The sequence below is a fragment of the Setaria viridis genome, chromosome 1, assembly GCF_005286985.2.
Source record: "Setaria viridis chromosome 1, Setaria_viridis_v4.0, whole genome shotgun sequence".
Classification (NCBI taxonomy): domain Eukaryota; kingdom Viridiplantae; phylum Streptophyta; class Magnoliopsida; order Poales; family Poaceae; genus Setaria; species Setaria viridis.
Genome location: NC_048263.2, coordinates 2,132,064 through 2,153,685, shown reverse-complemented (window position 1 = coordinate 2,153,685; position 21,622 = coordinate 2,132,064). Strand labels below are relative to the sequence as shown.

At 45.9% G+C, this 21,622-nt stretch overlaps 3 protein-coding genes and 1 non-coding gene across 4 annotated transcripts; all 4 read left to right on the top strand.

Moving 5' to 3' along the window:
* Positions 1–6,391: 6,391 nt before the first annotated feature.
* LOC117859915 (U-box domain-containing protein 4) lies at positions 6,392–9,296 on the top strand. Its single transcript, XM_034743144.2, has one exon. It carries the CDS (start codon positions 6,701–6,703, stop codon positions 8,900–8,902), a length of 2,202 nt encoding a protein of 733 aa, XP_034599035.1. The 5' UTR covers positions 6,392–6,700; the 3' UTR covers positions 8,903–9,296.
* A 2,378-nt stretch (positions 9,297–11,674) lies between these two features.
* Positions 11,675–14,753, top strand: LOC140222923 (G-type lectin S-receptor-like serine/threonine-protein kinase SD2-5). Its single transcript, XM_072294059.1, has one exon. It carries the CDS (start codon positions 12,106–12,108, stop codon positions 14,626–14,628), a length of 2,523 nt encoding a protein of 840 aa, XP_072150160.1. The 5' UTR covers positions 11,675–12,105; the 3' UTR covers positions 14,629–14,753.
* A 1,281-nt stretch (positions 14,754–16,034) lies between these two features.
* Positions 16,035–21,300, top strand: LOC117860008 (protein HIGH CHLOROPHYLL FLUORESCENCE PHENOTYPE 173, chloroplastic). The gene is made up of 16 exons (XM_034743246.2): positions 16,035–16,303; positions 16,788–17,003; positions 17,108–17,269; positions 17,379–17,429; positions 17,899–18,033; positions 18,129–18,152; positions 18,266–18,377; positions 18,742–18,867; positions 18,967–19,016; positions 19,282–19,440; positions 19,548–19,643; positions 19,960–20,075; positions 20,204–20,327; positions 20,473–20,586; positions 20,676–20,756; positions 20,850–21,300. The coding sequence occupies exons 1-16, from the start codon at positions 16,238–16,240 to the stop codon at positions 20,988–20,990; spliced, it is 1,773 nt and encodes a 590-aa protein (XP_034599137.1). The 5' UTR covers positions 16,035–16,237; the 3' UTR covers positions 20,991–21,300.
* On the top strand, positions 16,565–16,636 carry TRNAQ-CUG (transfer RNA glutamine (anticodon CUG)). The gene has a single exon. It is a non-coding gene; the product is annotated as a tRNA-Gln (tRNA).
* Positions 21,301–21,622: the final 322 nt, after the last annotated feature.

Genomic DNA, 21,622 nt, shown 5'->3' with positions numbered 1-21,622 from the left:
TCAGTGATCCACAGGTGCTGTTGCTGCTGTAAGCCCAGCTGTTGCTGCTGCTTGGTAGGCTTGCTGTCCCTAAAAGTGTGTGTCTCTGAAAGCGAGGCCTCGTTCCGGTCGGGTCCAGTTCTGTTGTGCGAAAGCTGTGGCCATCCGAAACCTGACTCGGAAAGAGAGGGCGTCGCGTTGAAGATGGTGTCGTCGTGTGTGGTCTCTGTTCTATTAGTACGTTCTTCCATGGCCGGCGTGCCCCTGCCGAACTTTGGTCGGGTCCATTCCGCATGTGGCGGAACGGGAGAAATTCACTAGTGGCAGGCCAAAGCGAGGGAGACGAGCTCCTTTTGGAGAACTCCGATGTCGCGAGCGGTGGCAGTCAAAGGGTGCTTTCCTTTGTTTTTTTGGGAGGGGTCCAAAGGTAGGCTCGCTCGGTGGATGAGCTGGTCGCGACGCGACCGATGTGTAGTAGGCCGTTACGTAGACCGGCCTATCACGACTCGTATAGTGACGGGAGCGGTGGCTCTGCCATCATCATGTAGCTGGACGCCACTCTCGGGAGTTGGGATTGGAACCTTCGCAAATCCGGCGGTCTATCCTCTGCAGAGGCATGGAACAAAGATGGGAGAGGTAGGTGTCATCCAAATGTTGGCATGCACGACGGAGCCCTAGTGGTCTCCGGCAGCCCAATTTTTTAGAAGAGCCGCAGGAGCTGTCGCTCGCAAGTTGCAAAGGTGTTCATGCCTACTGTATTTCTTTTTGGGAAATTCGGACGGCCAGGACGTCAATGGTCAGGCGTTAGTTCGCATAAGAACATGCCCGCAGCCTAACAAGACCGAAACAAGGCCGGAACAAACGGGAGGCTACACGCCCTCTCGGGCACCAGAGCATGCGATGAGGCTCCTTAACGATCGAAAGAAGAAATATGGGCCTGGGCCTTGGCTACTCTACGCGACTACGCGTCGATTTTCAATGCACCGCCACTTGGATTTAGCAGCTCAGTAAAGAATTTAGAATTGCACTACAAGTCAGGCGGGCTGGTGGTAAGTGGCGCGCACGCAGTTGCATCTCATCTCATCTCACCTCGGCATGTGCCAGCAGCAACGCTCCGGTGCATGCATCCCAGGATCGCCGGTGGACCAGACACGCAAGCAAGGGATTTGGAAATTCCGGAGCCCGGCCCGGCCGCCAGGTCAGAGAAGAAATTGCCGTGGCGGCGGCGGCGCATTTCACACCGCACCTGGCCGCCGTCAGAACGCCACGACGACGAGCCGGACGGATGGTCGGTCGGTCCTAGGTTGTTCACTTTGGTCTTCTCCGGTTCGTCGTTGCTGATCCTCTGTCAGTCGAGCTGTCCCTGATTGCGAAGTTGGAGCGGTGTGTACGATAACAACTGGGATCGTTACTTTGGTCTCATGTTTTGGTCTCTTGGACCAGGGTGAAATTTACATAGCTATAGAACCGTAGCAGAGGAATGATCTTATGGTGGGCAGAAATGAGGAAGCAAGAAGGTTACAAGCAGAGGACACCACTGCCACGACGAGACAAACACTAACAAACAGATGGATGCGGCGGACGAACTGAAACCGGAAAGGACGGCAGGACGGCGAGCCCATGATCCCAAATTCCCGATAGACGGCGTGCCAATCAAGGTTGGGCCCTGGTAGCTATCTACGGCGGACGGCGCCGTTGGTCCCTAGAACACTCGACTAGAATCTCACACCTAAGACTTGTGACGTGAGCATTTTAAGCCCGGCCCGGCTGGGCTTGCGGGCCGGTTCGAGCCCGATGGGTTTTGGTCCACCCACGCTCGCTTCCGGGCTGGCCGTGGTCAGCGAAAACAAAGCTAAAAAATCGAGCCAGCTCGAGTCCACTCAAATGGATAGCTTTATTTATTTTTCTACTTAAAAAAGAACAAGCGGCCGGAGCCCAGTTTGAGAACTCAACCAACAACGCCCATGGGATGGTTGTGAGCACACATTTTCAGCTCGAAATGAACCTAGCTCTTTTCATCCCGGTCCACAAAATACTTAGGTCTAATGACATGGTGAAGCAGTGATAAGGTAGATAATTGCATGATCTAAACTATTGACATATTACTTTAAGTCATTATTAATTAGTACGGGATGCATGTCAAACTTTCGCCGGGGTGAAAAATATATTTTTTAATATAAACTTACCCATTACCATCGGAGAGACTAGTTTGCCCCTGTGCCATAGGGTACAGGTTCAAATTATTTGAATGGTTTGGGCAGAAGATCTGAAAAATCCAACGGAAAATCGTCCGAGTCAATTTGGCGCTACCGTACCATAAATCCTGACTCCCAATTTATTTTCTACCCAATATATAGAGGCGTAGATATACAATTAGAAAATGTTGAATTTTCAGAGAGCACGATACCGTCCAATCCAATTCTCGTCCTCGTCGTACACTTGGAGACGACGATTACATTTCCTCATGTGCGGCCTGCATAATTGACTACGGAGAAACGGATCCGTTCAACGGCACGTCACGTCAAGCCATCAACTCTCGCAACCCTGCATGTCTTCTTAAATTAGCAATGCGTTGAACAGTTAAACCACAAACATATTATAATATACGTATACGTATACGTATATGCACCAGCTCAGGCTTCATCTAGTAGGAGTAGCTTGTATCTCCCAGAGTACTCGCAGCACGCTTCGTCCTGCTGATCGATCGATTCGTCCAAGAAATCAACGGTAGGTACAGATCGCCCCGTAAAGAATTGATTGATGCAGTTGCTACCTGACGTTTGGACTTTGACGGCTCCCATCCATCACCTACACGAGTTTCTGACATGAATGAACAGAACAGTAGCTTGAATGCGTACAGCAATCCCCAGCCGTACCCGGACCTGACTATTCTCCTCGTGACCCGTCAACGAAAACGACAGCGATATATCAAAACGTCTCCCAACCAACGCTGGTTGATTGAAAGAAATTCGTGTAAAATGGACCGATTTCCCCTGAAATTTGAGAGGGTCTAATTTAGTCATTCATCTTCTCTTTTCTCGAAAGCGGCGTACAGTCACGCAAGTTTCACGCGTGCACACCCAACCTTATGATTGCATACACGCATACTATTGCACTCCTATAAATGCAAGAGATATAGATCAGTAGATTTCGAGATTAACAAGATCATCAATTCATCATATATGCCTGGTTGCACATGAGCATGCCGCCTGTATTTAGAAAAAAACAATTAATAGTTTCGGACTTCCAGGGGCTCATTTATTCTATTTTTTTTACATGTAAAAATAGTGGGTGGCCTAATAATGGCCTGAAAATTCGACACCATATCGCTCGTGGGTGGGCATGGGCATGATTTTTTCGACCCAAATCTGATTTTTTTTCTCTCGATCTGGCCCGACTTTTGCTCAGGTCTACTAACGACTTCACAAAATACATGAACTAAAAAATATTTGATAAGTTTTTGACTTGAAACAATGGCAGAAGCAAGGTGAGGACAGGCTGGGGGCTTAGGCCCCCTAACACACTTCAATCTCCACTAAAAAAATTCAAATCTCAACTATGAAATTGCACTTTGCACTGTGTTGGCGAGCGGCGAAAAAGAAAGAAAGGAGAAGAGGAATGTCATATGAGTTCTAGATGTTATCCACATTCCATAGTCAATATCCTGTGTCATCTCCCGAAACGTGGCGTGGCTAATTTGGACTAGATGACTGACTTAAATAGTTTAGGAACTTCAAAATACAATTTCATAGTATTGGCACTCGGGCAAGGTATATGTAACTAAAATATCCAGAACATAAAGATTTTTTTTTTTGAAATTGAGAACAGATAAATAGCGCATCGCTGAAGCGCTCTTTGTGGCGTTTTGCGTTCGTGATGTGGCCGACCGAGCACCCACTCAGCATCCGATGGTGCCGGGGACAAAAGGGGTCCTGCCACAGCTAGGTAACGCACGTCGTCACGAAATGAAATGGGATCCGAGACCTACCTCTCTTTTGTTCGAGTGCCTTCAACCCCTTTTCCTTTTGCAGAAAGGAGTCGAGATTTTTACGAACACACAGATAGAGAGCAAGCTGACCATGGGGCGATGTGGGCCATGGCCATGGCGGGAACTGCACAGTGCGATTTGGCTCGAATCCAATGAACTTGGCTATTATCTGATTCAATCCTCAAGATAAGCTGCCATTTGTTCGTTGGCAGTTTGGCACTGTGTTTTCGGTTGCTTTTTTTTTGGGGTGTGTGTGTTCCTTGTTACTCCAGGTTTGGTTTTTGCTTTCAGCGTTAAACATTTGTGCTTTTGCATCGTTCAGTCATGCATGCCTAACTTCCAAGACTTAAGTTTGGGCTGCCTTGACTTAGTTGAAATATGCGGGGGGCAAGCTGAGGCTGCATCACCGAATTCAATGTGTCAAATTGTGTTTCTGTATGAATTAGAAAGCATATGAAGACCATTGGTTCTTAAGGCCACAACTCTACACCAACTTTATACCAAATACAATACACAAGAAGACAATTAATAATTGGGGCTAACTGCACCGAGCTAACAAACACATGCACTTGCTTAATACATTCCCTTCCCTTGCTTAATACATTCCCTCGGTACATTGTTTTGGTATTTTCAAATTTATAATTTTTTACTATGTATCTTGATATAGTTTATCTATATGAATAACGAAAACTATTAACCTAAAAATACCAAAGTGATGTAGGTTTACTTTATAAATAAAGATAACATACACGAGCAAGGAATAGAACATAGCTCGAACACAAATGAAAAACAGAATGTGTCAATTCCAAATGAAAAACAGAATGTGTCAATTCCAGATTGGACCAAACAACAATAGAAGATCTATAGCCAACCTCGACGCCCTCCCTCCCTCCCCACAAAAGGAAACTCCATTTGAAGAAATAGCAAGAGACAGGCAGACTCCGCACCATGAAAAAAAAACAAAAAAAAAATGAGCCAGCCTTTTCATTTACTGCACTCAAATACAGGAACACCACTCCCTGCTCTTGTGGTCGTACAGTACCAGCGGCTGAGGTGAAGCCGTGAAGAAGAGATTGCCTCGGGGTGGGGTGAGTGACGGTGACGGATGACACAGCAGGGCCGGTACAACGGCACAGGCCACAGATGAGGTGGGCGACGCGCCTGGCCTGCCTGCCACCGCGCAGGCCCAGGTCGTTTTCCTCTCCTTCCCCGCGGCCCCACCCGCCTGCCTCTCTGGCGTGGCAGACTGCGGACGTTGACTTTCTCAGCATCGTATGCGTACGAGTCCCAAACCAAAGGTCACGCATCCCTAGATTTCCAACCCTTTTGAAAGCCTACGCAGAGGCTCCCGCAGCCCTACGCCTTGGTTTTCAAACAGGCCTGTGCTTTGACCACTCTACCCCTGTTCAAGTACTACGATGCTATGCTACTACGAGCACCAGTTGCCCTCCATTTCATTTTTCACGAGCAAAAGCTATTTCCATGCAGGATAGGAGCCTGTGAGCTGCGATCTTTTTGGGGAGACTAGTGGTGGTGCAGAACACAATCTGTGTGGTGAATCAAAGGGAAAAGGAAACTAGTGTCACTTGGCAAAGCGCCATCGGCATTGTTCTACTAAGTGGTAGGACAGTGTAATTCGTGTGTCACTTTCGACTCCACCTTTATATATTGAAAACAATAGTCTAGGTGAAAAAAATATGATCCTTTCAAATACCGTGTGATCATAAGCAATGGGTAAATATCCATGAGCACGATGGCTTCAAGGCATAAATATTGCTCAGAAACAAATTCCATCCACCAATAAAAGACATGAGACGTAGTACTTCTTCGGTCCCTAAACAATTTATTTGTGGACAATCTGTAGTTTTCGACTCTATTCTCCTTGCTTGTGGTCGGGCCTGGAAAGCATAACCAAAGACCATTTTAGCCTCTGCTTTTTATCATCCCTTCGACCATGATATTCTGAGAGTTTTCAGAAACAGTTTAGTTTAGATAAAGGATTGTCAAAATAAAATTGATTGAATGGTCACATGAAAATCCTCTCGTTTTTTAGAAACAGCTGGAAAATCTGGAGTTCAGCAAACAAAATGTTAAAAAATGACATGTAAAAAAAACCAGACATGCAGCTGGGGCCCAGAACGTCAGTGAGGCAGACTTCAGAACCTCCCGATCCCTCCAGTACGCGTAGCGTTAGCACCCGGCACGTCACGACTCACAACGCGCGCCGCTTATAGAAAAATAAAAAACAATAAAAAACCGAAGGAAACTAAATAAAATTGAGAAAAACCGTGGATCCCAATGGAAACCGAAGCGAGCGAAACGCCCGAAGCGAGGAAGGTTGACATGTCAGCGGCTGGCGCCGTGGGCCCACCGCTCACCTCTAGAAGACGAAAGCCGTGGTCGGGGTCGGGGCCGCCTCCTCCTCCTCCCCCCTCTCCCCCCTCCTCTCCGCCTCCGCCCCGCTCGCGGCCGGCCGCTTCTTCCCATCCGCAGCCGGCGGCGCCGCCGCGCAATCCGACGCGAGCGGTGGTTGCGCCTGCGCTTGAGCGAGCGCGACCATTTCCGCGTGTCGCCGCCCGTCCCCCACCTAACCTAACGCCCCACCCCCGCAATCGATCGCCTATCCGCCTCGCCTCGTTAGGCGGGGGAGGGGGCCGGTCAAAGGAAGGGGGGAGGGGATTCCTCCGAGCCAAGCGAGGGGCCTGCCTGGGCGGTCCCTGGTGCCCTTTGCCCATGGCCGCCGCGCCTGCAGCGTCGGCCTCGTCGCCGGTCGAGTTCCTGCTGCGGCGCCCGCCGCCGCGGCAGCGGCGGAGGCCCCCACTGGCCGGCGCGTTCTTCGCGCCCACGGGGCTGTCGGGCGCGCCGCTGCTCCGCGCGCTAGCGTCGCTCGCGGCGGACCTGCTGGCGAGCCCGCGCCCGCCGTCGCAGCGCCGGAACCTCGACGCGCTCATGCGGCGGCTCGCGCTGCTCTCCGCGCTCCTCGACTCGCTCCTCCTCGTCCTCGGCGACGAGGGAGAGGCCGCCTTCTCCGACGCCGCCAACCTCTGCTTCCGCGAGCTCTACGTCGTGCTCTTCCGCGCCGACCTGCTCGTCTCCTACGTTGCCTCCGCCGGCCGCTCGTGGGCGCTGCTCAGGGGGCCCCACCTCGCCGCTTCCTTCCGGGACCTCGACGCCGAGCTCGCCGTCGTCCTCGACGTTCTTCCCGCCGCCTCGCTCTGCCTTTCGCGAGACGCGGCCGAGCACCTGGACCTGCTCCGCGCCCGCTGCCGCCGACGCGCGCCGGGTCAGTACCACGACCTCGCTGAGGCCGCTCTCCGGGACCGCCTCCTCGCCGCCCTGCGCCACTTCGAGCTCGGCCAGCCGCCCGACCCCTCCAAGCTCAAATCCCTCCTCGCCCAAATCGGCATCTCGGACGCCGCTTCTTGCCGCGTTGAAATCGACTACCTGGAGGAGCAAATCCTGAGCCAAGAGGAGGACACCGACCTCCCCCTCATTGGTGGCGTTGTCGCCTTGCTCCGGTACTGCCTCTTCTCCCTCTTCGACCCCGGCAACACAAAGGTGTTGCGTGTTTGGCCATCGATGGGTGACAGGCAGCGGCTGCTCTCGTGGAGCAGCAGCGACGACAGCTCCTTCTCGGTGCCCAAGGAGTTTTCGTGCCCGATTTCTTTGGATTTGATGCGCGACCCCGTGGTGGTCTCCACTGGGCAGACGTATGACCGGCCGTCGATCATACAGTGGATCGAGGAGGGTCATTCTACCTGCCCCAACTCCGGCCAGGCCCTCGCCGACAAACGGCTTGTGCCAAACCGGGCGCTCCGCAGCTTGATTTCACAGTGGTGTGGAGTGCATGGCTTTCAGTTTGATTCACCGGAGAGCAACGAGGGGATGATTGAATGTGTTGCTGCATCGTGCAGCAGCAAGGCAGCAATTGAGGCGAACAAGGCCACAGCAAGGATTTTGGTCAGGATGCTGAGGGAGGGATCCGATAGTGAAAAGCCAGTTGCAGCTAGGGAAATCCGGTTGCTGGCAAAGACTGGGAAGCAGAACCGGGCATTCATCGCCGAGTTGGGTGCGATCCCATTGCTATGCAGGTTGCTGTTGTCGTCGGATTGGATGGCACAGGAGAACGCGGTGACTGCGCTGCTCAATCTGTCGATCTATGAGCCGAACAAGATGCGGATTATGGAACAAGAGGGTTGCCTTCGGCTTATCGTCAGTGTGTTGAAGAATGGGTGGACTACGGAGGCCAAGGAGAATGCTGCAGCAACGCTCTTCAGTTTATCCGTGGTCCATGATTACAAGAAGAAGATCATGAATGAGCCAGGGGCCGTAGAGGAGCTTGCCTCTATGCTGACCAGAGGGACACCAAGGGGGAAGAAAGATGCAGTGATGGCACTCTTCAACCTCTCAACACATCCAGAAAGCTCAGGTCGGATGCTTGAGTCATCTGCAGTTGTTGCTTTAATCGAGTCACTAAGAAATGACACCGTGTCAGAGGAAGCTGCTGGCGCTTTGGCTTTGCTGATGAAACAGCCCACCATTGTGCATCTTGTTGGGAGTTCCGAAACTGTGATCACTAGCCTTGTTGGATTAATGAGGCGAGGAACTCCAAAGGGCAAGGAAAATGCAGTATCAGCTTTATACGAGATATGCCGTAGAGGTGGATCAACATTGGCACAGCGTGTGGCAAGGATACCTGGATTGAACACAGTAATACAGAACATCACACTCACAGGAACAAAGCGTGCCAAGAAGAAAGCAAGCTTGATTGTCAAAATGTGCCAGAGAAGCCAAATGCCATCGGCATTGGGGCTAGGAAGTACCTTGACAGTGGTTGATCATTCATTGGTAGGGAACAGCACATTGAGGCGTGCTGCAAGCTTTGGCAGTGGGGAGTTGTCAAACCCTGTGTCAATTTCAGTGCCCGTGCCCTAGATGGAAAAAGTTTCCATTACAGAGCCCACATAATTGTCACATCTGGGTGAGTTTTGTCCCCAAAATTCTTTCATTTCATGCTCAAATGAAGGTATACAAATTTAATCCAAAGAATCAAATATATCAGATGTGCCTATGTGTATTTGGTTGTGAATAACTGTGCAGATATAGATTTACAGGTAGAATTCCAGCTTGATGTTTCCTTGGCAAGCTTGGAAATTATTTATTTTTTTGTTTCAGTTTTAAAAACACCGAATATGTATGCTACTTGTTGTAAACTGTTCACATAATTAGTAGTTTACTTTGAGGCAACATTGGAAAGAAATGATATATCATTTCACCGATGGACTTGTAATAGAACAGAGGATGAATTATCGCAAACGTATCTTGAACATATACTTGTCTTGCTTTTTGATCTGGGGACAAAAATAAGAACTGGTGCTGGTTCTAGCATAGGAGAGAGAATATGTGCCAATCTGAATAATATCCCCAAAAAGGCAGAACGTCTTGATTCTTGGAGATAATCTTAAGCTGAAGACAACCTTTTTGGCAAAACAATTGAGCTCTGACCAGAATCTGAATCTCCAGAAAGATATTATTTGAAGATTCTGTTAGAGTGCAGAGTGCGGTATATATGTGTCCAAGACAATCTCTTGCTGAAATTTGTAAAAGACTCCAGCTTAAGAGAAAAAAAAAAGATCCGTTGGAGAGGAGCTGAGTATCAATCAGATGAACAAAGGTTTCAACTTGCAATGATGTTGATCTGGGGGTTTCACACAAAAGTTTGAATGGACAGAGTGCTTGCCAGGACCTGCAGGAGCGAGGCGCCTCCAGCAAGAAGCTCAGCAGGTAAACAGAATGGAAGAAGGCATCTGATCTGATGGTAACCCTTGACGTTCACATATCACCACTGGTTATGGACTGCTTATTTCAGGTGGCCCACAGGCCACAGCCTTCCATTCTGCAGCTGTGGGTGTGTTCTTCATGAGAAACCGTGTGGAATATTTGTTCTCCCAGTCCCAGATGGAGATTTGCCCACACCCATTTTGATACTTTGTCTGTTTGCATGCTGCAACAACCGGACAAGTGGATCATATTATGAGATGAGATTGCAGACAGACTTATTCTGGAGAAACATCCTAGTTAGGCTGAACCATCTATCATGCCCTTTAGTACTTGATTCTGGCCCCAACAACAGATTCTCTTAGGTTCTGCAGCAACTTCTTTCCAGCATGGCATTTCTGTTCACTGAAACTTTCTTTTACTTAATTAAATTCACTGAAACATTTTGGATGCAAACGCCAACCTTTTAGTAGCCGTTTAGAAAGTTCAGAGAACCTTTCCAGACTTCATGGATGTATGAATCATCAGCAAAAACTTTTTGTAAAAAAAAAAGGTGTTCAGCAATTCTCTTGTTTGAGCAGAAGACTCCTGGAGGCCTTTGCATACTGCTCACGTTATGTTGATACCAACTAGTAGTTCATTCTGGTCTTTCAGGTAACCTCATTTCTAAACGAAACCGTGTGCCTTCTGCACCTTTCTGCCTGGAAACAGAGAAAAAAAAGGCCCGCCCGTTCATTACGCCGCAGCTCTGTCCAGTTTCACACCACACGATTCTTCGATGCGTCCAGAGTTCAACCAGACCAGGTCTACAAGGTTGCCAGACTTGTCCACACCTGGAATCATGTCGATGCCAGTCGCCATGTGACTGGAGGTTTCCAGTTGATCATTTTTGTTAGGTTTCGAGCTGGACTCACACTTGACAGGAGGAAGCTGGGTGTGTTGTTTCCTTTCTGAAGCTGATGTGGATGCGCCGGAGCAGGCTGATCATGGAACTGCAAGATACGTATCAGGAGAACTGGAATTGCTCCAAGAATGATTGTGTGGTTCCCTCAGGAGTTCAGGTCACTAACAGTCTTAACATGTAAAGCCCAACCCACAACCACCGTTCACCGTCTTCAAACCGCCCAGGGCAGCAAGTGAAGTTGACAGCTCTGGGAGACTGGGACACTGAAATTTGACGTGTCCATGGTTAGAATGAGCAGATTTTAGCTCCTGGATGATACTTTCATGTAAAAGACTACTATAAATCAAAGCACAACCACGTGAATGTATTCTCGAAGAATACATGTTTACGCTTACGTTACGTCCATACTGGAGAGCCCGTGTAGTCTCGCCGTCTCTGTCGTGTCCATCGTGGATCCCACAACTTCCTTGATAGTTTCATTCCGTAAACATTCAGAGGCGACTGCAGAAACAAATATTTTAGCTAAGAAAGTTGCATTTTTTGCTTGTTCTCAAGGAAACTGAATACAAACTGCTAATTGTATTCCTTTCCAGCTGATCGAAGCAATCTAGTCATGACACTGGAAATATGCAATTTCAGGTCAAAGTTTGCTAAGACTTTCTTTTCCATCACAAGTAATCAAATGCTTCATCAAGTTCGTCACAAAAAGTTCCATTAGTGTCCATTAAGGGAACTCAAGAGTGAAGATACAGAACCAGGGCAGGGTGACCAAATAAAATTGCTTGTGGTAGATCATTGCTGACCCAATTTCCTTTTAAAATATTCAGGTACTAATTAACATGATAGATCATAAAATAGGTCAACTCTCATGTGGGCCCAAAATTGATCAGGCCACTTATGTCGGTGAGGAAGTTGATTCGCATCGAGTGCTCTACATGACTTGTTTAGTTCATAGAGGGGTACTGCTCTACATGACAACCTCCGACAACCGGGATAATTCTAAACTATCTAATCCAAGCTCGCCTGATTCCTGGACCTGATTTTTACTCATTAATGATAGGTCTCAGTTGAATAAAATATGGTCAGCTCCAAGGACAGTTTGGTTTTCGGGCAGAAAATTTCATGATTGTCTGCTAAAACTTCAGTAACTGGATTCAGAACAAGGACCAATGGTGTTGGAATTGGCACAATGCCATGAACCTTGTCAAACCCTGATGCCAACGACCACCAGAGTTTTGTTTCCAGTGTACTTTATGTTTGCTTTTTCAGGACTTGAATGCCACTAAGTCTCCACTCCTCCCCATATCCAATTCTTTAATCTGATGCACGGATGCTTGTCTTTGCTGAATTTTCAGACAAGCTCTAAACTCCATGTCTCTCCCCCCTCATTTGTCTCTGAGATCACCTCTCCTTCCATTGTCCATACCAAAAGATCACACGATCTGCAGAGATCTCCATGTCCAGTTCAAGTACTAAGAAACCTGCCATGCTTGGAGTTGAAAGATTGCTACTCCTCTTCATGCTGTCCATTCCAATCTCCCAAGCTTGGTCCATTGATTACCCTAGCCCCATTGCCAACCTTCCTTCTCTTTGGACCAACAATGAAGCTACTATCCCCTACAATACAACCTACGATGATGGTTCCACGATCAGAGCCATTCTTGTCAGGCAGAAGCCTGCCGGGTTTGGTCCATCCTTTGGCTGCGGCTTCATCTGCACTGCTCCCTGCAATGTCTTCCTCTTTGCAGTTTTCTTCATGTCCATTGGTGATCCAAGCAACCCTGCCTTCAATGCCACAGCCACGCCAAGGGTCGTGTGGACAGCTAACAGGTACCGTCCTGTGAAGGAGAATGCATCAGTGCAGTTTACCAAGGATGGAAATCTCATTCTCAGAGACTTCGATGGTTCGTTAGTCTGGTCCACGAATACAACAGGAAGCCCTGTTGTCGGCATGAATCTTGCTGAGACTGGGAATCTGATTCTCTTCAACGTGATGGGGAAGACGTTATGGGAATCATTTGCGCACCCAACTGACACACTCCTCATTGGACAGTCATTGTGGCAAGGGAAGAGGCTTAGTTCCACTTCCTCGGTGACAAATAGTACTCAAGGTCAGTTCTACCTCACCGTGCTCGACAATGGCCTCTATGCTTTCATTAATGCAGATCCTCCACAGCTCTATTATCAGAAAAACTTTAACATTACTGGTGCAATAGTTCAATCAAAGACGAACATATCCTCTGATCAAGTGAAGAATAGTACGGTTTACATTTCCTTTTTACAAGGGAGCTTATCAGCATTTCTCAGGTTCAACAGCACAGATATCAAGTTATTCGATATCTCTCTGCCTTTGCCATCATCGACACAATTCATGAGCCTTGAGGATGATGGGCACCTGAGAGTTTATGGATGGAATGGTATTTCATGGAAAACTCTTGCTGATGTTCTGCATGTGTATCCTGATGAATGTGCATACCCTACAGTATGTGGAGAATATGGAATCTGTTCACAAGGACAATGCAGTTGCCCGAGTGGAAATATTGATGATGACCTTTTCCATCAGTTGGATGACCGGCAACCTAACCTGGGCTGCTCCCTAGCATCCCCTCTGTCCTGTGACATGATCCAATATCATAAGCTTATAGCACTGCCGAATGTCACGTATTTCAATTTTGCATATAATTGGACAACAGATGAAGAAAGCTGCAAGAAGGCATGCTTGAAGACCTGTTCATGCAAGGCAGTCTTTTTCCGGCATCAAAATGTCTCTAATGGTTCCTGCTTTCTAGTGCCAAAGATTTTCTCACTCATGAATTACCAGCCAGAAGTAGTTGGATATAATTTATCTGCATATGTCAAGGTGCAGATGTTACCACCATCATCAAGTAAGAAAATAAATCCAACTGCTTACCACATCGGTGTTCCTGTTCTAGTTGCAGTCGTCTGCCTACTCATTCTCATTATCAGAAGAATAATAGTGAAGAGGATGGAAGAGGATGATCCATTTAAAGGAGTGGCTGGGATGCCGACACGGTTCTCCTACAAACAGCTGAGAGAAGCAACTAATAACTTCAGCAAAAAGCTGGGACAAGGAGGATTCGGGCCTGTATATGAGGGAAAACTTGGAAATGTCAAGATTGCTGTCAAATGCTTGCGTGACATTGGCCATGGAAAGGAAGAATTCATGGCCGAAGTCATCACCATTGGTAGCATCCATCATATTAATCTTGTCAGATTGATTGGGTACTGCTCCGACAAATTCCACAGGCTCCTTGTGTATGAGCATATGAGCAACGGGTCTCTGGATAAATGGATCGTCAGAAAGAACCAAAGTGGTTCACTCAGTTGGGCAACTCGATATAAAATTATCCTAGACATTGCAAAGGGCTTGGCCTACCTTCATGAAGAATGCCGCCAGAAGATTGCTCACCTTGATATCAAGCCGGGAAATATCCTCCTTGATGACAAGTTCAATGCAAAGATCTCCGACTTCGGTTTAGCAAAGCTGATTGATAGGGACCAAAGCCATGTGATGACCAAAATCAGGGGAACAAGGGGTTATCTAGCACCAGAATGGCTGTCATCAACAATTACTGAGAAGGCTGATATTTACAGCTTTGGTGTAGTTGTGCTGGAAATAGTGAGTGGAAGGAGAAACCTGGAAAACAATCAGCCTGAAGGAAGCAATAATCTAATTAATATACTGCAAGAGAAAATCAAGATCGGGCAAGTTCTGGATATAGTCAGCAATCAGGATGAAGATATCCAGTTACATGGATCTGAAATGACAGAAGTAATCAAGCTAGCTATCTGGTGCTTGCAGCGCGACTGCGGTAAACGACCAGCCATGTCACAGGTTGTGAAGGTCTTGGAAGGTAATATGGAAACAGAAAGCACTTCAGGCTATGCAGCAACAGCCAGAGATGATATCTGTGATGCTTCATCCCCTTTGTCCCCAGTGCCGGTGTCTGCAAGATGATATGCTATAGGGAAAGTAGGAAAACAAGGCCACTTGTAATTTAGTCGCAATTATCGTGTGCAGTGCTTCTGTAAATTTATCTCCTAACATTTCCAATGTGTGAATGGAATGTGAAGTTTTATGCATTCACAATCTTCCAAAAAGCATAAAAGAAAAGCATAGAAAGTTCCAACTTAACTTTTTTTTGCGCTTCAATTAGCATAACATATCAATGGAGTAGTGTCGTTTTCTGCAAAACATCATGCCAAATGAGCCCCAAAAACTGCTTCTTGGATAGCGGCTGCAATTCAGTAAACAGCGCAAACTGTACACACTTTTGAAATCATGTGCTATCATTTTTTTTAAAAACTTTTTGACTAGTGTTTGAGGTGAGATTGTATGGTAGCTAAACGAGCAGACATGTGACAAGGGCTCTGACAGACAATGATGATGAATGGTGATGGTATGTCCCAGAACATTGGTGGCTTGGTGGGTTATGTAGAAGCATGCCATTTGTCTTATGTTCGGCTAGTGTTTGTGCAAAAAGTGAGAGACCAGGTCATTCGTTGTGTGGCATTGCAACATTTGATCATCCTATTGTCTTCAAACAACTGCAGTCCTGAATGTGATGATATCTATGCTAGTTAGGGGTGGTAAATGGCCTTTAGCCTAGCAAATTTAAGGCTCAGAGTGAATAAGGGCCAGGCCATAATATTATATGATTTTGAACAAAATAGATAGGGCTGAGTTGAATTGTGAAGGAGGTACGAGGGCCATGATCCATTACTACCCCTAATGCTAGTTATTACTAGAGAAAAAGAGGGGCACGAATCAACCAACACGGCTAGCTAGCAAAGCATAGTAAGCAACTCTTAGCCAGTCAGCCATGGCAGTGCCAGTCAGCCAGTACACACCCTTGCCAACTCTTACCAAGACGAAGGCACTACTATACGGCTCATAAAGAAACAATGCGATGGCAAAGGGAAGGAGGGGTGTGCGGGGAGCGTACCGCGCCGTCGTCGGACAAGAAGGTCGGGGCAGTGCCCGGCCGCGCATTTCGTCGAGCAGCTCGTGGGCTGGCCTGCAAACTGCCCGTGGAGACGTGGAGCGATCCATCTCGCACGTCAGGGAATGGTCAATTTGAATAGCAAGACGCACCCGAAACTACTAGTACTGGTATTTGTATGGCCAAATTTGAGGCTGAGATGGCCGAAATTCCAGGAGAGCAGCATTCAAACCTGCAATTCAAGTAGGGCTTCGAAATCAATGACGAGGATATCATTCCCTCACTCTAATGGAAACGTTTTCCAGAACGTCACGTTCACGACGCACGAATCTCAAGGTCCCACTGGACGATTGCAAGTGCCCAAGGCCGCGCTGGGAGAGCCTTCATCGTGGCCTCGTGGGCGCACCACCACGTGCACGCACCGGACCGCAGGAATTTGTGTGGTCCGCGCCTCCCCTTCCACTTCCACGGCGCTCCCGCGGCATCCCCTGCGTCGTCATCGTCGCGGCGCGCTGCAACCTAAGCCTAACTGCCTAAGCAGCGGCCTCCCAATGGCGTGGTGAAGAGAATCCCCTGCTGTCCCCTTGCTGTCGTGTCGTCCTTCCCAGGGAGGGAAGAAGAAAGATGAACTGCTCCTCTTGCTGCGGCGCCGCCGTTTCGTCTGTTCCGGTGGTTCTCGCCAGGCCGCGGGTGAGTGAGCTCTCGCCCCCCTGCGTCGATCTGTTTTCCTTCTTGCTGTCTCTTTCCTGCGCGTGCTGAGCCGAGTTCATGTGGATTCATCGAAATCGAGTCCATATTCGATAAAGATATGTGTAAACCAAACCCTCAGATGCCGCCAAGGTCGCTAGGGATTTGCCATCAACAACGGAAGCAAGTAACCAAACACTTTAGTAGACCCTTCACTTAGGATGTTACGAATTTATAGTTTACTAATAGCTCAGTGGCATCAAAGGTCCCATGGTCTAGCGGTTAGGACATTGGACTCTGAATCCAGTAACCCGAGTTCAAATCTCGGTGGGACCTAATTTTTCATCCATTTTTTTTTAAATTTGTTATTTGATGAAATCAGGTTGACTAGCTCAGAGCTACTACATCCAACTATTGAGACCAACAATTCCTGCTAATACGAAGTGCCCTGATAAAATGATATCCGATATTGCTCTTTTGTCATCAGGTGAGGTTTACTGCTTCCTGCTCCACAAGAACAGACCAGAAGGTGCTTTTCCTCGGTTCAAAACGGTTTCCACGGTTCACATACAGCCCATCAAGACGTGCGTCATCACGGTTGTCGCGGAGAGAGGTAATAGCTTTTGCTGGGCAGCAGTCTTGGGACATCGGCAGATTTGTCAGGACTTTGTACTTCTTTAACGGCCCCCCAAACCCTCTCAAGGTTCTGTCACTAACTTTTGCACTTTCTGTTTGCTGTCGTTTTACAGTCAGCTTGGGGTTATGAATGATGTCTTTAGCTCTTGATGTTTTTGCTTTGCCTTTTAGGTTGTAGAATCCATCATTAGCAGTTTCACTGGCTCTGCTTCTACTGAAGTGCCCAAGAAAATGGAAACATCAGATGTGGTGCTGGTCACTGGAGCCACCGGTGGCGTTGGGAGACGGGTGGTTGATATCTTGCGGAAGAAGGGCGTACCAGTTCGAGTATTGGTATCATACTGTCAACCAAACTCATTTTGGCTTTTCACATTTTCCATTTATCACATGAACTGTTGCTCTAATAATCTCTATGATATTTATTCCATTTTTCTGACTTCAGGCTAGAAACCAAGATAAGGCAAGGAGCATGTTGGGGACGGATGTAGATTTGGTATGTTACTTAGTTTAGTTGAATTTCTACATGTTGTGCTGTGGGATTTAATATCAGTCAACCGCGCTTTTGCACCTACTTCAAAGCAACCAAGTAAATTAGCAACCCAATGGCATTACTTGATACTTTTATTTAGACAAAGGAAGCTTTAATGCCAAAATAAATAAGGTTCCCAAAAGATTTCATTTTGGCAATACTCAATAGTGGTCAACAGTTACGTCGCCTGGCATAGATGGCGCTGTTACATGCATCTGAAACCTATCTGTTGGAAGAAAAGAAAGCTATGGAAGTGGTCGGTATTATATGAAACCAAATTTGGGTACAGATTTGATATTTCTGACATGTTATTTGAAGGTCAAAATAAAATAACGTGCAGAGATATGCTGACTTATGACATAGCTCTTCTGATCTCATTGCCTGTGGTTCATAAACTTCATATTTGAAGTTACCAGCTTACTTCTGGTTTCAGATCATAGGAGATGTTACAAAGGAAGATACACTCGATCCTAAGCTCTTCAAAGGGATCAAGAAAGTAGTGAATGCAGTCTCTGTCATAGTTGGGCCAAAGGAAGGTGATACACCAGATAGGCAGAAGTACAAACAAGTATGTCATATGCCCAATACTCTATGACATGTAAAGTTTATGCATTCTACCATCTGGCTACAATGGTATGACACTTCAGTCTCTTATTCATGCAGGGCATCAAGTTTTTTGAACCTGAGGTAGCGCATCAAGAAATCTTCTCATGCATAAGTAGCGCCTGGTTCTCCTAAAAATTGTAACTTTTGCTTTATGAGACTCCAAGTTCACTACATTATATGTTTTTTCCAATCAGATCAAGGGACCTTCACCTGAAATGGTAGAGTACATTGGAATGCAAAATTTGATTAATGCCATAAAAAATAGTGTTGGACTAAGTGAAGGGAAACTTCTATTTGGGCTCAAAGGTATATCTTTCGTTGCTTGATCAAATTAAAAATTTCTATTCTACTTATTTTCATATATGCCATCTGGCACTACTATGTTCACCAATGACCTCCATGGTGCCACAAAAGTCACAGTTCGTACAAAGAGATACCACCGAGTGTATCACTGACATTTGGACCTGGGACCACAAAATTATGTTCCCATAATTACATATAATTGATCATTTGGCTATTGTTGCATAGCATATTACTTCCTGTTGATATTAAAACTTAGAGTAAATCCCTTTTTTTTTCCTAATCATGATGGTTCTACTTCATGTCAATGTCTTGGTTACTTTTTTTACAAGTTCATGAATCTTAGTGCAATATTTTCATTTTTATGTAGGCAACTTATCTGGAAAGATCGTGTGGGGAGCTCTTGATGATGTTGTAATGGGTGGTGTTAGTGAAAGCACGTTCCAAATCCTACCAACAGGAAGTGAAACTGGTGGGCCAGCTGGGTTGTTCAAAGGTATTTATTTTATTTCTTCAACCTTGTATACGAGATGTTGCATTTGCTTGAAATGTTGCTATTGTAAGCTTACCTTTCCTGTGCATCACCTTTATCTAGGTACTGTATCTACTTCAAATAATGGTGGGTTTACTAGTATAAGGACAAAGGTAATTACTTCCATATATTATGGGAAAAGAAAATTACTGCTAAGCATATGATTGTTATTTATGTGATATGTTGTTTGCATTCATCAATTTTATTCTATGTTGTTTCATGGAAATAAATGAAAATTTTCTTTCTGGCAACATAAGCAAGTGTAAACTATGGAGGCACTCAATAATTTATAACTTTATTATTACTTTTATCTGCCAGTGACTCCTGTTTATAGTGATGTTTGATTGTTAACAGTATATTACCTCATTCGGACTGCAGAATTTTACAGTGCCAGAGGACCTGTCAGCATATGATGGTATTGAATTACGAGTTAAAGGTGATGGACGACGGTATAAACTCATTATTCGGACTAGCTATGAATGGGATACTGTTGGCTACACAGCAAGCTTTGACACCACTAAGGGAGAATGGCAAAGTGTATGTCATGCTATGCTTTTTTTTTTAGGAAATATGTCATACTATATTGTAAATATCTTCATTATTTGTTGCAGTGACTTAGAGCTATGTTCTTATTCCTTGATCAGGTTAAAGTACCTTTCTCTTCTCTGAGACCTGTATTCCGTGCTCGTACTATGACTGATGCTCCACCATTCGATGCAAGCAACATCACTTCACTGCAGGTATCTCTGTTTTTTTTAAACTTTGAATGTTAGAAGTATGTTTGTGGGTATGTACGGCAGCCCTTTGGGCCTAGGGTAGGCTGCCGCACAGGCCTCTGGCCTTGTGCCCACCCCTGGGATAGATGGATAGGTGATATGTTAATTAGGCAAGGATCTCCGTTGATTGGTTCTATTTCTATAAACCCTAGGACATCCTTGCCTATATAATCTGTACGTGCTTTGCACCTCATAATCAATCTATTATCTCCCCGAGCCATATTGCTTTCATTGAACTCTCGGTAAACATTTATCTAACATTAATTTGATAATTTTGTAGCTTATGTTCAGCAAGTTTGAATATGATGGAAAACTCAACCCAACATTTGCTGAAGGTCCATTTGAACTTCCCTTTTCAAGTATTAGAGCATACATAAACGAGCCAATCACTCCAAGGTATGTCTATCTAGTAGTTTTCAGGAGATGACATCAGTTCAACAATAGAATAAATTTAGCTACTTCATTTTCAGTTTCTTTCTGGAACTATTCAGTACTAATTGAGCTTGTTTGTCTTTTATTCACAGGTTCGTTCATGTGAGTTCTGCAGGAGTTACAAGACCTGAAAGACCAGGGCTAGATTTAAGCAAACAACCGCCTGCTGTTCGCTTGAACAAAGAGCTTGGCTCCATCTTAACTTATAAGTTGAAGGTATGCTCACTGCCTTAAACTCATAATTATAAAAGGTGAATGCCTTCTTATTTCCCTGGCATATTATATAATACTTTGAAGGATATCTACCATGTTGGTTACCTTGAAAGTAGAAACCCTTATACCGTCTGAGGTGTCATTTCAGGGAGAGGATTTAATTAGGGAAAGTGGCATTCCATACACTATTGTACGACCATGTGCATTAACTGAGGAACCAGCTGGAGCTGACCTTATATTCGATCAAGGGGACAATATCACAGTACGTACAGGAAGCACCATCGTCATGACATCCCAATGAGCTCTTCTTTTTCCTTTGATCGATTTAATAAACTTCTTGCACCATCTCAGGGAAAGATATCAAGAGAAGAAGTTGCTTGCATTTGTGTAGCAGCTCTGGCAAGCCCAAATGCAGTGGGGAAAACTTTCGAGGTTAAAACTCTGCAACTTGTTTCCAAGACTGGAACAGACATTATTGTTAATTATCTTTGGGAGAAAGCTAATGGTGGCAATTCTTTTGATCAGGTCAAGAGCACTGTTCCATTCAGTGAACCCTATGTGATTGACCCTTCAAATCCCCCTCCTGAAAAGGACTATGAAGTGTACTTCAAAGAACTCAAAGAAGGCATCACGGGTAAAGAGGCACTAGAAGTGACACCTGCTTAATTCTGAAGAATTGTTGCATGAAGAATATTATCTGCTTTTGGTAAATTTTGAAATGGTAATCCTCCACTTTGCACGCCTTAATCCATCTAGAAGATAGATGGCATTATAATGCTGAATTTCAGAGATCAAGCTCAGACCAATGAATATTCCGGAGAACTAGCAGTGCATCCTAAAGCTGAGCTGAAACCTGAAACTCATTATTTATACGGTGTCAGTAGCTCTAGTGTTTGATGATTTGTGCTATAATCCTGATGTTGCATACTTTGCATCCATGATGATTTTAATACTAAAGGGGAGATTCTTTGTGAAATATCGATTTTGATATATAATGTAAAAAGAGCAGGCAGTGACAATATAATCTGAAATTACCAAGAGAAACGTGAGTCGCATAGAATTGCGGGGTGACATCTGGATGGTAGATCTAGGATGTGAATCGAGTGTAGAGCAAATCATATGCCTGCGTATTTTTTATGATTATATACCTTTTTGCTTTCCTTTTGACTAGATTCTGTAGTGGTCGTAATGTACTTAGATAGACCATTTTGTAAAGTCAAATAAATTATCAAGACCAAGGGGTTTGCAAGCCCTCTTCATTTTGTCAGTGTTTCAGAACATCTATGCATGATCTTTTG

What these genes read in the sequence shown, in the direction of transcription:
- LOC117859915 (XM_034743144.2), top strand. Translation starts at nt 6,701, where the DNA reads ATGGCCGCCGCGCCTGCAGCGTCGGCCTCGTCGCCGGTCGAGTTCCTG.
- LOC140222923 (XM_072294059.1), top strand. Translation starts at nt 12,106, where the DNA reads ATGTCCAGTTCAAGTACTAAGAAACCTGCCATGCTTGGAGTTGAAAGA.
- LOC117860008 (XM_034743246.2), top strand. Translation starts at nt 16,238, where the DNA reads ATGAACTGCTCCTCTTGCTGCGGCGCCGCCGTTTCGTCTGTTCCGGTG. An exon ending in TTACTAGTATAAGGACAAAG is followed by an intron (nt 19,017 to 19,281) that starts GTAATTACTTCC and finishes TTCGGACTGCAG; the next exon opens with AATTTTACAGTGCCAGAGGA. An exon ending in CAGTGGGGAAAACTTTCGAG is followed by an intron (nt 20,757 to 20,849) that starts GTTAAAACTCTG and finishes TCTTTTGATCAG; the next exon opens with GTCAAGAGCACTGTTCCATT.